Here is a 14,761-nt window from a genome sequence, read left to right on the forward strand (position 1 = left end):
ACAATAAGTTATGTTCTGACTATAGATTCCGCAGTTTAACCATATTCAATTTTATTATTCTCTGACAGACACAGCCAAAGTCAGAATGAGCAAAGAACTATTCAGTCTGTATCTGCAGATGGCAAAAACGTGACCCTAACACAGCCGTTACTGTACAAACATTTGGGGATTTCGGTTACTCTACCTGATAACACTGTTTTTGAGGCCAGAGCAGAAGTTGGTCTCCTCACAAGAAATATCGTTGTCAAAGGATCAACTAATGTGGAATGGAGCGACAAAATAGCAGCCTGTCCGGATGGATTTAATACTGGTAATGTTATTAAGTTCTATGACTACTAGATATAAGTGCTGCAAGCATGGCAGACATTTTATGTGATCTACTGTACTACTTGGTGTATATGTCAGGAGTCCATTTCATGGTCATCTTGTTGCATCCTATGAATTGGAATATTTTTGAAGATATAATATTATTATAATATCCTTTTTGTTTTGCACTTTTTATCTTATTTTCTAAAAATATTGGTCATAAAAACATTCACTGGAAACCAGTGGCGTAACTAGAGTCTGACGAGACCTGGTGCAAGATTTGGACAAAGCCCCTCCCCCCTCCTGAATAAAGTATATATGCACAGCCCACAGTCCTTTATAAAGTATAATGCACCAACATAGTCATCCTATAAAGTATAATGCATCATTCATACTAGTATAATGCACCACATAGTCATCCTATAAAGTATACTGCATCCCATAGTCATCCTATAAAGTATAATGAACCCCATAGTCATCCTATAAAGCATACTCCACCCCATAGTCATCCTATAAAGTATACTGCACCCCCATAGTCATCCTATAAAGTATAATGCACCCCATATTCATCCTATAAAGTATAATGCACCCCCATAGTCATCCTATAAAGTATACTGCACCCCCATAGTCATCCTATAAAGTATACTGCTCCCCCATAGTCATCCTATAAAGTATAATGCACTCCATAGTCATCCTATAAAGTATAATGCATCACCATAGTCATCCTATAAAGTGTAATGCATCCCAATAATCATCCTATAAAGTATAATGCACCTCATAGTAATATATAGTTTATATATAATGGAAAAAAAAGTTAAAAATGGTTAAAAACCCATGAGGGGTATGTGCACTCAAAATCTTTTTCAGGCACATTCTGGTACAAAAACCACCTGAAAAAGCTCTCAGAAAACTCTCAAAAGAACTAACATACATTTCTATTGAGAAACGACTTGCTCTTCATATGTTTAGTCTTTTTGCATCTTTTAGCTGCTTCAGGTTTCCAAAGACTCCAAGTGGTTAGAAGTGAGTTGACCATTTTTCTGTCTTTTTCCACTATGAAGACATTCTATACTTTACAAGTCAATGGGAAGTCGCAAGAGATGCCTGGAAGACGCCCTGACATGATCTTGAGCCTTTTTGGAATAGCTTTTCCTGCAAAAACTGCTAGCGGTTTCTTCATTATCCCATGGAGTTAAAAAAATGCTCAAAAAACGCCAGTAAAAAAGTCAGCCAAAAAACGATGGAAAAATGCTGAAAAAAAATGGCTAAGACAAAAAACATCAAAAAAAGCGTCATATTAGTTGGTTATTTAACTTACTATTTAAAGATCATTTAGCAATATTTTTGTTTCGATAGAAGACCACCTTTAATGATGTATACATTAATGTTCATAGATGGTTGGTTCCAATCTCCTTGAATTAATGTGACTCCTCTACATGTAAAATCTTCAATTTACTCAATGAAGTTTTTACATCTTGTGATGTAGCAGACATCCCTTTAATGGTTCAGTGTGTTTGAGGGACCATGTACCTTCCCCTTTAACTGACTGGTCACATGACCGTGACATCACACAGGTCCTTATGCACACAGTTAAGGTCCTATCTGTGGCTGTGTGTGTGTGCTGCAGTATATATAAACCCTGTGTGTTCCTGTGTGGGTGTGTTCCGGTGTGTAGGAGTTCCTGTGTGTTGGGAGCTCCTGTGTGGGCACCGTGTGAGAGGCACGAGGCTGTTCCCTGTGTGTTGTGTGCGTGTGTGGGAACACCGCTCGTGTGAGACCTGGTGGACTCCGGTGGAGGTGAAGCCTGGATCCCTGTGTGAGAGTGTGGGGGATGCCAGTAAGCCTCGGAGTGCCACACAAGAGTCCTGGTGGACTCCGGTGGAGGTGAAGCCTGGATTCCTCTGTGAGAGTGTGAGGGATGCCAGTAAGCCTCGGAGTGCCACACAAGCGTCCTGGAAGGTGAAGCCTGGGTATGAGAGGTGTAATACGCCAGTAAACCTTAGAGGTTTAAAGTCAAAGGGGGAGGTGATCTGGTAGTCCACAACATCATGGGGAGTGACACAGACCCCATAGCTGACGGTGACACTACGGAAGTAGAAGGAGAGGTCAGTCAGGAGGGGCTAGACGAGGGGAGAGAGTCCACCTCTCGTTGTAGACGGCGCAGGGGTCACAAAAAGGTTGCTCCTGTACTCTTTGCTGAAAGTGAAAGTAAAGAAAATGTAATGGTGTGTGCCATTGTTACAAGTGTGGATCCTCCTTCAGAGGCAGAAGAGGAGGTGACGGACCTGGAGAACGTGTCCTCAGACCAGCGGAGCCTGGAGTCTGAACGGCAGAGGGTATACCAGGTTGTGAAGAACTTACAGCGAGATCTAAAGGGAAGCAACGAGGAAGTTGTCCAGTGGAAGGAGATGTTCCACGCAATTAAGGAGGACCGCCGCAAAATCAAGGAAGAGGTTTTGCAGTTGAAACTTGAGAAGGAGACGCGGCAGGATGGAGTTTCTGGACGTGATCAGGAACTAGAACGACTGCGCGAACAGTTCAACCAGGAGCTGTGTAAATCTAAAAAGGAGTATGATGAACTCATGAGGGAGCTGCAGCAGTTCCAGGACCAAGTAAAGCCTCTAATGCAGGAGAAGGAGCGGCTGGAGGACTCTCTGTACCAGCGAGACCAGGAGCTATCCACCCTGAAAGAGGCAATAAAAGTTGAAGTGTCTGCTCATGACCATGAGGCAGAAAAGAGGTATGGAAAATTCAATGAGGAACTGCAACAGAGTAAGAGAGATTATGAGGATCTCCTCAAGGTGAAAGAAAAACTAGAGGAGGATAAGGCGGATGCAGGTCAAGAGCACCAAGTGGTTGAGACCACTCTGCAAGATATCCGTGAGGAGAATGATGATCTCCGGGGAAAGACCCTAGATCTGGAAGCTCAGGTGAAGGAGCTACAGATGTCCTGTGATACTCTCCAGAAGGCGGAGACGTACCTTAAGGAAACAGTCAGCAAGATGGAAGCTGAGCGAGGGAAGATGGAGGAGTCCATCGGAAAAGCCACAGACCAGAGCCAGGAGTTGACCGCTGGTGATGGGAGGTATGAAGCAGATACCTCCTCGAGTGATGTGGGCTCGGAAGATTCGGTGGATGTCGGAGCCGAGATCAAGCAGCTCAAGGAGTTGCTACAAGCCCAGTGGACGCAAGAGAAGCGTGAGAGACTGGCTATTGAGAGCCGAGTGGGCGCATTGGAGACGGAGAGGTCTGAGAGAGCTCTGCTGATGGAAGAGCAGCTGAAGCAGGAAGAGCTTCAGAGATGGACTGCCGAGAGGCAAGTAACTGAGCTGGAAGGAGAAGTTTTAGAGCTCAAAGGTCGCCTAGCAAAGTGTCACGTGGTGAACGAGGTCTCCTTGGAGAAGGGAAAAGGCAAACAAGTTGCACTTACTCCCTTAGACCATGAGAAGGTGGACCTGAGGAGAGCTAAGAGTATGGTGTTGGAAGATAAAGGTGAAGTGGAGGTGGTCAAGACGAAAAGTTGTGAAGTTGTAGCTGTGAGTCAGCTCAGGGGAAGCATCCAGGGTGAAGAGCTGGAAGTCAGTTGTCCCTGAAACCTGAGCTGGTTGATCGTCTGGAAACCACTGGTGAGACCGAAACGTCTCTGTACAAGTGCCTCGTAGATGTACCCGAAGACTTGAGGGAAGAATGCACCCGTGAGTTCGTGCATGAGGAGTTTAAGAAGGCCGTGGGAGCCTGTAAGGTGTACTTGACCTCAGAGGCTAAACAGCTGGTGGTCCTGTCCACGACTGAAGTCACAGTGAAGAGGGTGGTGATCCTGAGTGACATACATTGGCGATGTATTCGCACGAAGCGGTTTCTCCGGTTGAAGACGGAGCAAGCCGCTAGACAACTGGAGCTGATGAGAAAGGCTCACAGTCTGCGAGAAGAGGTCATCCGGGTGCCTCGTGTTCTGGTGAGAGAGCTCATTGGGAGAAATGGCCGAGCCATGCAGATGATGGTGAAGAAGTCTGGTGTGGTAAAAGTAAGCAGTCCACGTGATCTTCGGGACTGGATGCCGGATGAAGACGGCATGGTGTCGTTCTACGCTGTAGGAACGGAAGAAAGTCTTGCAGATATGAGCATGCTGGTGGAGTACCGAGTGACCTACCTGCGAGAGGTGGAAAAGTTGAATCTCGCTAGACTGCAAGTGGATAGCCAGCATCATCTGAGCAGCAGAAGATGGCAGCCGTTTTGAAAGTGTTAGACCAGACAGAGAAAGGGCTCCCTAAATATCAGAACAGCTGAGGTTAGGGACCTTTCAAGATGTCCTGGGAGTGGGTTTGGAGGTAGTGAGACCTCCAGTGACTCAGGGTTGAGTGGCCCATACAATCGACCCAATAGAGGACGGAACTATGTAGAGTCACACTGTTGTATTGACCGCTGGGAGCGGGGGAGACCTGGTAGGGTTTCGACTGACCGCTGGGAGCGGGGGAGACCTGACAAGGTTACGACTGACCGCTGGGAGCGGGGGAGCCGCTGGGAGCGGGTGAAGTCTGACAAGTTTACGACCCGGAAATGTGACATGACGGAGTCGATGACATTGACAGATGGTAGATCCCTAAGGAGTGGGCTAATGTCAATGACTAATGTTCCTGGGGCTGGACAACGCAAGGGTCAAGTGCATGGTCTCTGTGTGAACTGTGGGATATAGACTGTTTGTGTATATTATGTGTTCAACCCCACAAGTTTGAACAGAGGGGGGGAATATGTGATGTAGCAGACATCCCTTTAATGGTTCAGTGTGTTTGAAGGACCATGTACCTTCCCCTTTAACTGACTGGTCACATGACCGTGACATCACACAGGTCCTTATGCACACAGTTAAGGTCCTATCTGTGGCTGTGTGTGTGTGCTGCAGTATATATAAACCCTGTGTGTTCCTGTGTGGGTGTGTTCCGGTGTGTAGGAGTTCCTGTGTGTTGGGAGCTCCTGTGTGGGCACCGTGTGAGAGGCACGAGGCTGTTCCCTGTGTGTGTGTGTGTGGGAACACCGCTCGTGTGAAGCCTTGTGGACTCCGGTGGAGGTGAAGCCTGGATCCCTGTGTGAGAGTGTGGGGGATGCCAGTAAGCCTCGGAGTGCCACACAAGAGGCCTGGTGGACTCTGGTGGGGGTGAAGCCTGGATTCCTCTGTGAGAGTGTGTGGGATGCCAGTAAGCCTCGGAGTGCCACACAAGCGTCCTGGAAGGTGAAGCCTGGGTATGAGAGGTGTAATATGCCAGTAAACCTTAGAGGGAGTGACGGCTGGAGACCACGTGTGGGAAGCCGTAGAGCCACAGTGGGGGCGTATGAAATGGACTATTACAGCTGAAGCCGGCAAAAGGTAATACTTTTGTGTTATGGACATCTACATGGACATTGTTTAGTATTACCTTGCGGAAGGCTGTAATTAGAGCCAAGTGGGCCGGTCTGCCACTTGGGCTCATGGACTTTATCAGTGTGTCGGTGAGCCACTAAGATGGACTGAGTGATCAGCAGTTTATGGAGTTAATAAACTGCTGAGTTGAGAAATACCGAAAAATATGGCTGGTGTGCATTGATTTGACGCAGCGAAGCGAGTATCCCCCAGGATAATAAGTAGCGCTGCCTTACAATCTCCATCCATAACCTGCTGTAGATTGCTGGTAGCCCTTGGATTGGTGCAATGATAAATTTCTTGAATGACAATGACCTTTCCCTAAAGCCATTTTAGGGGGAGCATATAAGTATTGTATTTTACGATGTAGGGAAATCTAAAGATTTAAAATCCTATAAAATAGCTCATTGTCTCCCTCTCGTCACCTTAGGTGAATTTGCCACACAGACTTGTTTCCAGGGAAGATTTGGTGAAGAAATTGGAAGTGATCAATTTGGAGGATGTATAATGTTCCATGCTCCACAACCTGGTAAACTTCTGTCCATCGGAAGAATAGAATACGTGGAGGTACGTTGGAAATCTAAATATTGTGGGCTAATTTTACTTACAGCATGTACATATTTGATACTATGAATGTGTCCATTGATGTTGATTTCAATCTGCACAGGGCATCAGGTAGAATACAGCACCAGAAAGGGACAATTCGTATCTCCTAGAAATATAAATTATTACCTGTGATATGGAAACCATTCTTTAGGGAGAGATTTGGAATAGACAGCAAAGGGTCTTCAGATTGCCAGTGAGATTCAAATTAAAATAATTCATCGATGAAGGGAGGGAGATGAAATACATGCGACATGCAATTGTCAGCGGGTAGAGTCTTGTGTGAGGCGGCTAAGACTCACCATATTTATTAGCTAGAGAAAGCGGAACTACAACCGTTACATGCAACTGAAGAGGAAACCAGAATAGACTATCAGTGATAACACACTTCCCGTGGCCCAACATAAAACCTTCTTGTCAGGGAACTCACAGGAAACCAGTAGCTTAGTCAGACATTCAATGAATCAAGTTTTATGCAAAGACTACAGACATAGAAAAGCATATAATTGTTTCTAAATAATAATGAAGCTAGATACAAAATATTAACCATAACACCTGGCATCAGGGTTGAGACAGGTTCTCATCGTGGCTTTTGAAAAATCAACCCACCAGCCCAGATTCCTCCTTAGAGTTCAGTATGATAGATGATAGAGATGAGCAAATAACTTTGATGCAAATTGTGTTTGTGTTGAATTTTTAGGAATTTGATGAATCCGGTCAATTTGAACAATTTGTGATTCTGTTTGCACCATTTTATACATTGCGGAAGAATGCAACAGCCCATGGTCACATGACCTTTGCTGGAGACCAATGGCTTCCTTATAATACCTTGTAATTATTATCTCACATGGTATAGCAAAGCCAATCAAAAGAGTTTATTGTAGCCTGTATAAAATCAGAGGCAGGGAATGCGGCAGCCATTTTATCAAGAATCTGGATATTGAGAGGACGTCACAGCTCACAACATAACCATAGGAATAGTGAGAAAGTCAATAAACACTGAAGAAACTGTACACATAGTGTGTGACAACAGAGCAGTGAAGTAGGTTAGTGTGTGAAGAACCCGCTGTTGGTTATCACCAGTTGCCATCTGTTTACCCATAGCCATATATGTTGACATTACTAAGGCTGTGTTTGCACTAAATAGGTTGAAAAGTGTTCAATTCAGTCCTAGGAGACTTCTGAGTGTTAAACATGTCTTCAAGAGTAATTGGAATCTTTGAAGTACTTTTGATTTGAGATTGATTTATTTTTTTAAAAAAAGGCAAATCTGGCAAATTCGAGTTTCCAAAGATTAATCTCTATTAGCGATCAAATGGACAATGATTCGACTTACAGCTTTAATTTCTAATTTACCCAATAAATAAATAATATGTATCTGGCTCTGCTAAACATGTTTGCAATATGTAAAGTACCTATGGTTGTCCTTTAGCATTATAGGCTATAGAAAGGAAATTAAAAGCAGAGTTCTCCCATGTGCAGTATTATTCAATTTGTGGAGACTGATGGACAGGTTTGGTCAGACGTTCCTCCATCAGTCGCCATTTTGAGAACAGGAGCAGTTTGAGATGAAGTCAGCAGTAACAAGTTGACTGCACTTCACGAAAGATAACTCTGATGAACTTGTAATACTTATAAAATGTACAAAAACATGTCCCCAACTCAGTTACAAAAATAAAGCTAAAGTGGACAACCCCTTTAAGTCTATAACTGGAGCTTTGTCCGTCAATGGCACACTAAGCTCTCTCCTACTAGGACTACCCATAATAAACACTAAAAGATCTTTATACAAGTTATTACATTGCAAAGCCTCATTCACACTTCACATTATGTGTTCTTTTTGCCCAAAGTAACTTTCAAATCATGGAACATCCTAATTATGTTCGTAGTAATTAGTGTTGAGCGAGTATGTTCTATCCAAGTACGCTCGGACCGAGCTCCGAGAATTTATAGCTGCTCGGTGATATGGTTGAATCGCTCCCGTGTGCATGATTTGCAACTGTTTGACAGCTTTATTACATGTGAGGAATGTGTAAGAAATAGATATTCCTCACATGTATTAAAGCTGTCAAACAGTTGCAAATCATGCACACGGGAGTGATTCAAACACATCACCGAGCAGCTATAAATACTCGGAGCTCGGCCCGACCGTACTCGGCGAAAGAGTTAACAGAACATACTCGCTCAACACTAGTAGTAATACATTTTACTTGTAAGACAATAACAAGAATATAAAACATTTGTTTTGCAGGTTTTCCATGCCGGGCAGGCTTTCAGATTAGGCCGGTATCCGATACATTGGCATTTAATGGGAGATGTCCAATATAAATCCTACGTACGAGGTTGTGGAATTCATCAAACCTACAACAGAGCGGTGACCATCCACAACACCCACCACCTGCTAGTGGAAAATAATGTCATCTACGACATCATGGGAGGAGCGTTCTTCATTGAAGATGGCATTGAATATGGAAATATACTTCAGTATAACTTGGCCATTTTTGTTCGTCAAAGCACCAGTTTGCTCAACGATGACGTTACCCCAGCAGCGTTTTGGGTTACCAATCCAAATAACACAATAAGGCACAATGCTGCAGCTGGTGGCACACACTTTGGCTTTTGGTACAGGATGCACACAAACCCAGATGGCCCTTCCTACAATCCCAACATTTGCCAGCAGAGAGTGCCACTTGGAGAATTTTACAATAACACTGTTCACTCTCAGGGTTGGTTTGGCATTTGGATTTTTGAGAATTACTTCCCAATGGTAGGTGGATCTTGCAGTTCTTCGACACCATCTCCAGCTATTTTCAGATCTTTGACCACCTGGAACTGTCAGAAAGGAGCTGAATGGGTTAATGGTGGTGCTCTCCAGTTCCACAACTTCTCCATGATCAATAATGAGGACTCCGGCATAGAAACAAAAAGAGTCCTTTCAACTTATGTTGGTGGATGGGGAGAGGTTAGCGGAACTGTCCTTAAAAATGCTATAATTGTGGGACATCTGGATGAGCTAGGACTTGGAGGTAGCTACTGCACGGCCAGAGGCATCACCCTACCGTTTGATGAAGGACTCACTGTCTCGTCTGTAAAGTTCATGAACTTCGACCGACCAAACTGTGCAGCAATCGCCGTTACAACTGTCATTGGTCTTTGTGGTGACAGATGTGGAGGCTGGAGTGCAAAGTTCGATGGAATACAATATTTCAACTCGCCTAACAAAGCGGGATTTAGATGGGAGCATGAAGTTGTTCTAATCGATACAGATGGAACGCTCACAGGTAATTCCTTACATAACAATCATACAGAGCTCAGCCACACAAAAATATAATCATTTTACTTTAAAATGTTGACACTGTATTGGGTATGCATCTAATCGGCCAAAAAAAATTTTTTACAACTCCATCATAAACATGCATGCTTGACTTGGCCAAGCATGCATGTTTATTTCAATATGGAAAGGAGCTATAAGCTGCTGCCAGCACCAAGCGGCTTATCTCCCAGTGGAAAAAAAGCATTCCATATGTTGTGTCTATCTTTCCCTAACATCTGAGACTCACATAGAATGAGATTGTTAGAAGATCTTATTGAACACAGTAGGATCTGTCAGCAGATGCTTTCCTACAACTTCTGCCTGAGTACCTTTTCTACGAGGGTAGATGTCGCCATTCATGATGTGAAATCAGCCTCAATCATTATTATATGAAGATTTTACAAATCTTTCCTTATTAGCCTAAAAAAATAGATGTATTTATAATTTAGTAATAATAAGAAATTAACAAAATATTTTGGTTTTAATATAGGAAAGATAGGAGGAAAGGTGGTACCAGGCAGTGGGCTACTGGATCCTTCCCAGTGCAGCAAAAGCAGTGAATGGAGCGCTGGCTTCCCTGGATATGTCTGCAATTCCTCCATCAGCTTCCACAGACTGGCCTTCAATAACCCATCTCCTTCTTCTCTTCTTGGAAAGGATGTCATTATTTCAAATTCTTTTGGTATGTTAATGATTTTATTTTTTTCACTTCCGAACACTTAAAGTGATTGTAAAACCATCTTTATTTCTTTGCCATCTTTAAAGTCAAGGTAACATTTACTTTCAGGCTCCAGCGTTGTACCTTTCCTGCAAAAACGCTTGACACACAAACCAGGATGGATGGCCTTGTTACCTAATGCCAATTCCTTTAACTGGTATTTCAGCAATGTAGATTTCATCACAAACATCTCCTATACATCCACTTTCTATGGATTTAAGGTAAAGTCAACACATAACAAAACAGTTGATTAAGACTAGAAAACTTGTCCTGACCTTTTTTTCTGCCATTTTTAGTAACTTTGCCATATGGTTGTATTATATTTAGAGTGAGGACTATGTGCTGATATCCCACAACCTTACTCAGAAGCCTGACATGTTCCAAATAATTGACATTCGCAATGGATCCACCCAGGCGTTGAGCTGGAGCAATAATACCAATGGAGACTGGTACTTTAATAATGACACAACTACACTAACATATCTAGGTACGTACATTTGCGTGACGCTATTAATCAATATTGCTCATTAACCTTTTTCTATTAATTTCACATTGGTTTTATTTGAAACACATGCTTGCTTTGGGGTTGTCCACTTTGGACTGCGCCTATTGGTCTAAAGGAATCATTGACAGTAAGTTGGTTCCAAATTGTACGCCTGCTGGGACCCCCAACAATTGGCTATAACCTTTGAGAAAATAAGTCCGTGAGGGACAATTTATATTGTGTGATGCACAGTGTTAAATGACCCCCAACCGGAAACATGTCTGCCAGTTGACTGCCCATGGGCTGACTCGGCTTCAGATGTGTAATGAACGATCTGTAACATTGTTCTGCTGTTGTTCTTGGCAGCACAAGTCCTGTTTACATTTTGCTCGTTCGTCTGGTGATAAGCAGCTGTTAGAACCTTGCTGTTAGGTTTTTTTTCCTTTGCTGGTCACATGACCTTGTTGGCCTATTTAGTCCTGCTCCGCCCTTCTGGCTTTGCTGGACTTCATTGTATATCTACTTTCTAGCTAGCCTGTGCTCTGTATCTAACTCTGTTAGTTTGCTTGGTCTACGGACCTCTATGTTCTATCTATTTTGTTTGTTCGTCTGTCTGCTACTATTTCTGTTAGGAGGTGTCCCATATTCCTCCCAGTCCTTAGTACTTGTAGGGATTCCCTCCCCACATCTATAGGTCTCCGTACAGACTAGATTAGGACTTTAGCAGGTCTGATCGCAGGATCAGGTTCCCTGTTACATCGTAGGGATTCAGCTGAGTCCTATAGTAGGGACAGATCTCCTCTCTTTCCTTAGCTTTGGTAGCAGAACATAACAGTAAGTCCAGCCAGCAAATTCTCTAAGGAAAGATTTTTCTGTTCCATCATGGTGTCGGTTCAGGATTTGGCTCATCGCCTGCAGGGACTCTCTCTGGAGGTGGCCGAGCTCCGTCAGCACGTGAGTAACTGTCCTGGAGCACATTTCTTGGAGCCTAAGGTATGTTTGCCGGATTTATTTTTTGGTGAACACCGAGAATTTTTTTCATTTAAAAATGCTTGCTTATTGTATTTTCGTTTGAGACCTAAGTCCTCTGGGGATGAATCCCAGCGCGTAGGGTTCATAATGTCACTTTTGCGCAAAGAGCCTCAGGAGTGGGCCTTTTCTTTGCAACCTAGTGATTCATGCTTCAGATCAGTGGATAGTTTTTTTTCTGCTTTGGGACTATTATATGATGATCCTGACCGTGTCGCATCAGCTGAGACTGAGTTGAGACGTTTAAAACAAGGATCGGGTAATGTGGAAAAATATTGTACACATTTTCGTCGTTGGTCCACTCAAACAGGGTGGAACGATTCTGCTCTGAAAAGTCTATTTCTTGCTGGGCTCAGTGAAAGGGTTAAAGACCTGCTAATTGCTTATCCTACACCTGAGGATTTGCAACAGGCTATGCAATTAGCTATACGGGTGGATAGAAGACTGCGTGCTAGGGTTAATGAGAGCAAATCCTCTGCTATGTCAGTTTCTGGTTATGATAATGTGTGTACTAACAGTGGTGAACCGATGGAGATTGGATCGGTGGCACCTCGCTCTCAAGAAAAAGACCGTCGTTTTTCGGAAGGCTTGTGTTTCTATTGCGGAAAATCTGGTCATTTGATTAAAGGCTGTGAGCTTCGTATGAAGAAAGAAAAAAAAATGGTCAGTCACGCCCGTATTGCCTGTTTAAATTCCAAGGGTATATTTTTAGCTGCTTCCACGATTGCTCAGGAAAAATTGATGGAATTTCGGGTGTTTGTTGATTGCGGGTCTACACTGAATGTAATTGATGGGGGATTCGTGGAAAAACTCAATTTAAAACCTGAACCTTTATCATCCCCCATTGCTGTGGTTTCTGTGGATGGCTCCCCTTTGAAGAATATTACTCTCAAGGTCAGTGAATTTCCTCTCACTATTAATGGTGTTCACCATGAGAAATTGGATTTGGTAGTGTTGAATAACTTGCCTTCTCCAGTAATATTGGGTTTGCCCTGGTTAAAATTTCACAATCCTGTACTGGATTGGTCTACCAGTGAAATTAAATCCTGGAGCCATAAATGTTATGACAAGTGTTGTAACGGGCGTATTGCAGCTTTGGATAGGGGAGAATTGCCTGTTCCTATTCAGGATTTTTGGAGAGTTTTTTCTGAGAAAGAATCGCAGGTTTTGCCTCCCCATAGAGACTATGATTGTTCTATTGAATTTGTCCCTGGAGCGACTCTTCCTAAGAGTCGTTTATTTAACCTTACTATTCCTGAGAGGAAGGCTTTGGAGGAATACATACAGACAAGCTTGGCCGCCGGTCACATTAGGCCTTCTAAGTCTCCTGTGGCGGTTGGATTTTTTTTTGTAAAAAAAAAGGACGGCGGTTTACGTCCTTGTCTGGATTTTCGTGAGATTAACAAAATTACGGTACGCAATCCTTACCCACTGCCATTGATTCCTGATCTGTTTAACCAGTTATTGGGGGCCAAGTGGTTCTCTAAAATTGACCTTAAGGGGGCATACAATCTGTTGCGCATGAAGGAGGGTGATGAATGGAAGACTGCTTTTAACACTCCTGTGGGTCATTTTGAGAATCTGGTTATGCCTTTTGGTCTTACTAATGCTCCTGCATTTTTTCAGAATCTGATTAATGACATCCTTAGACCTTTGATCGGTAAAAATGTGGTTGTGTATTTGGATGACATTTTGATTTATTCGCCAGATCTGGAGTCTCATTGGCGGAGCGTGCGTGAGGTATTACAGTTATTAATGGACAATTCGCTTTTTGCTAAGCTGGAGAAATGTGAGTTCGCTATACAGAGAATTAGTTTTTTGGGCTACATTATCTCCAGCAAAGGTTTTGAGATGGATCCGGTTAAGGTTCAGGCTGTGCAGGAATGGCCTAGGCCTATTGGTTTGAAATCGATACAGAGGTTTTTGGGTTTCGCCAATTACTATAGAAAATTCATAAAAAATTTTTCTAGTATTGTCAAACCTCTGACTGATCTCACCAGGAAAGGTGCTGATGCGGTTCAGTGGTCTTCTGAGGCCATTGAAGCTTTTGTGTATCTCAAGGAGAGGTTCACCTCTGCTCCCATCCTTATGCAGCCTGATGTTACTAGGCCGTTTTTGGTTGAGGTTGATGCTTCCTCTGTGGGGGTTGGCGCAGTATTGTCTCAGGATAACGGGGATGGATTACATCCCTGTGCCTTTTTTTCAAAAAATTTTTCGGAGACTGAATTGAATTACGATATTGGTAATCGGGAATTATTGGCTATTAAACTCGCATTTGAACACTGGCGCCACTTCTTGGAAGGTGCGGAATTTCCCGTTCAGGTTCTTACGGATCATAAAAATCTGATATATCTTGATGCTGCCAAGCGCCTGAATGCCCGTCAGGCTAGGTGGGCACTGTTTTTCTCGCGGTTTAATTTCTCCGTTACTTACATCCCTGGTACTAAGAATGTTAAGGCGGATGCCTTGTCTCGCAGTTTTTCTCCCATAGTCGGTGCTGAGAAAGAGGAAAACATTTTACAAGAAGGTGTTGTGATAGCTGCTTTAGACTCCGTTTTGGAAGATGAGATTCTTAAAGCTCAGGAGAATGCCCCATCTAACACTCCTCATGGGAGGTTGTTTGTGCCTGGGACCTTTAGGAGAGATTTGTTTGTTGAGTGTCACGAATCTCGGTTGGCAGGTCATCCCGGAATCTCTGAGACCAAGAGACTGGTGGGTCGCAGTTTTTGGTGGCCTAGATGGCAGAAGGAAGTCATTAAGTGGGTGCGCCAATGTACTATATGTGCTAGATCTAAGTCCTCACATACTCCTGCTGCGGGGTTGCTTTGTCCTTTGGAGGTCCCCAGTGCTCCTTGGACACATTTGGCTATGGACTTTATAACTGACCTTCCCCCCTCTGAGGGTTTTACTGTC

At 43.5% G+C, this 14,761-nt stretch overlaps 1 protein-coding gene across 2 annotated transcripts in view; it reads left to right on the forward strand.

The window, feature by feature from the left end:
- The window catches only part of PKHD1L1 (PKHD1 like 1), a 378,989-nt gene that overhangs the window by 298,748 nt on the left and 65,480 nt on the right, over window positions 1–14,761 (forward strand). For both annotated transcript variants that reach the window (XM_073679777.1, XM_073679778.1), the window contains exons 47-52: window positions 69–310; window positions 6,132–6,268; window positions 8,556–9,585; window positions 10,108–10,299; window positions 10,405–10,556; window positions 10,663–10,822. In XM_073679777.1, the coding sequence (XP_073535878.1) occupies window positions 69–310; window positions 6,132–6,268; window positions 8,556–9,585; window positions 10,108–10,299; window positions 10,405–10,556; window positions 10,663–10,822 (1,913 nt within the window). The remainder of the gene's footprint in view (window positions 1–68; window positions 311–6,131; window positions 6,269–8,555; window positions 9,586–10,107; window positions 10,300–10,404; window positions 10,557–10,662; window positions 10,823–14,761) is intronic.

The sequence above is a fragment of the Phyllobates terribilis genome, unplaced genomic scaffold (assembly GCF_046119375.1).
Source record: "Phyllobates terribilis strain yellow unplaced genomic scaffold, ASM4611937v1 Scaffold_4__5_contigs__length_816908805, whole genome shotgun sequence".
NCBI classification, from domain to species: domain Eukaryota; kingdom Metazoa; phylum Chordata; class Amphibia; order Anura; family Dendrobatidae; genus Phyllobates; species Phyllobates terribilis.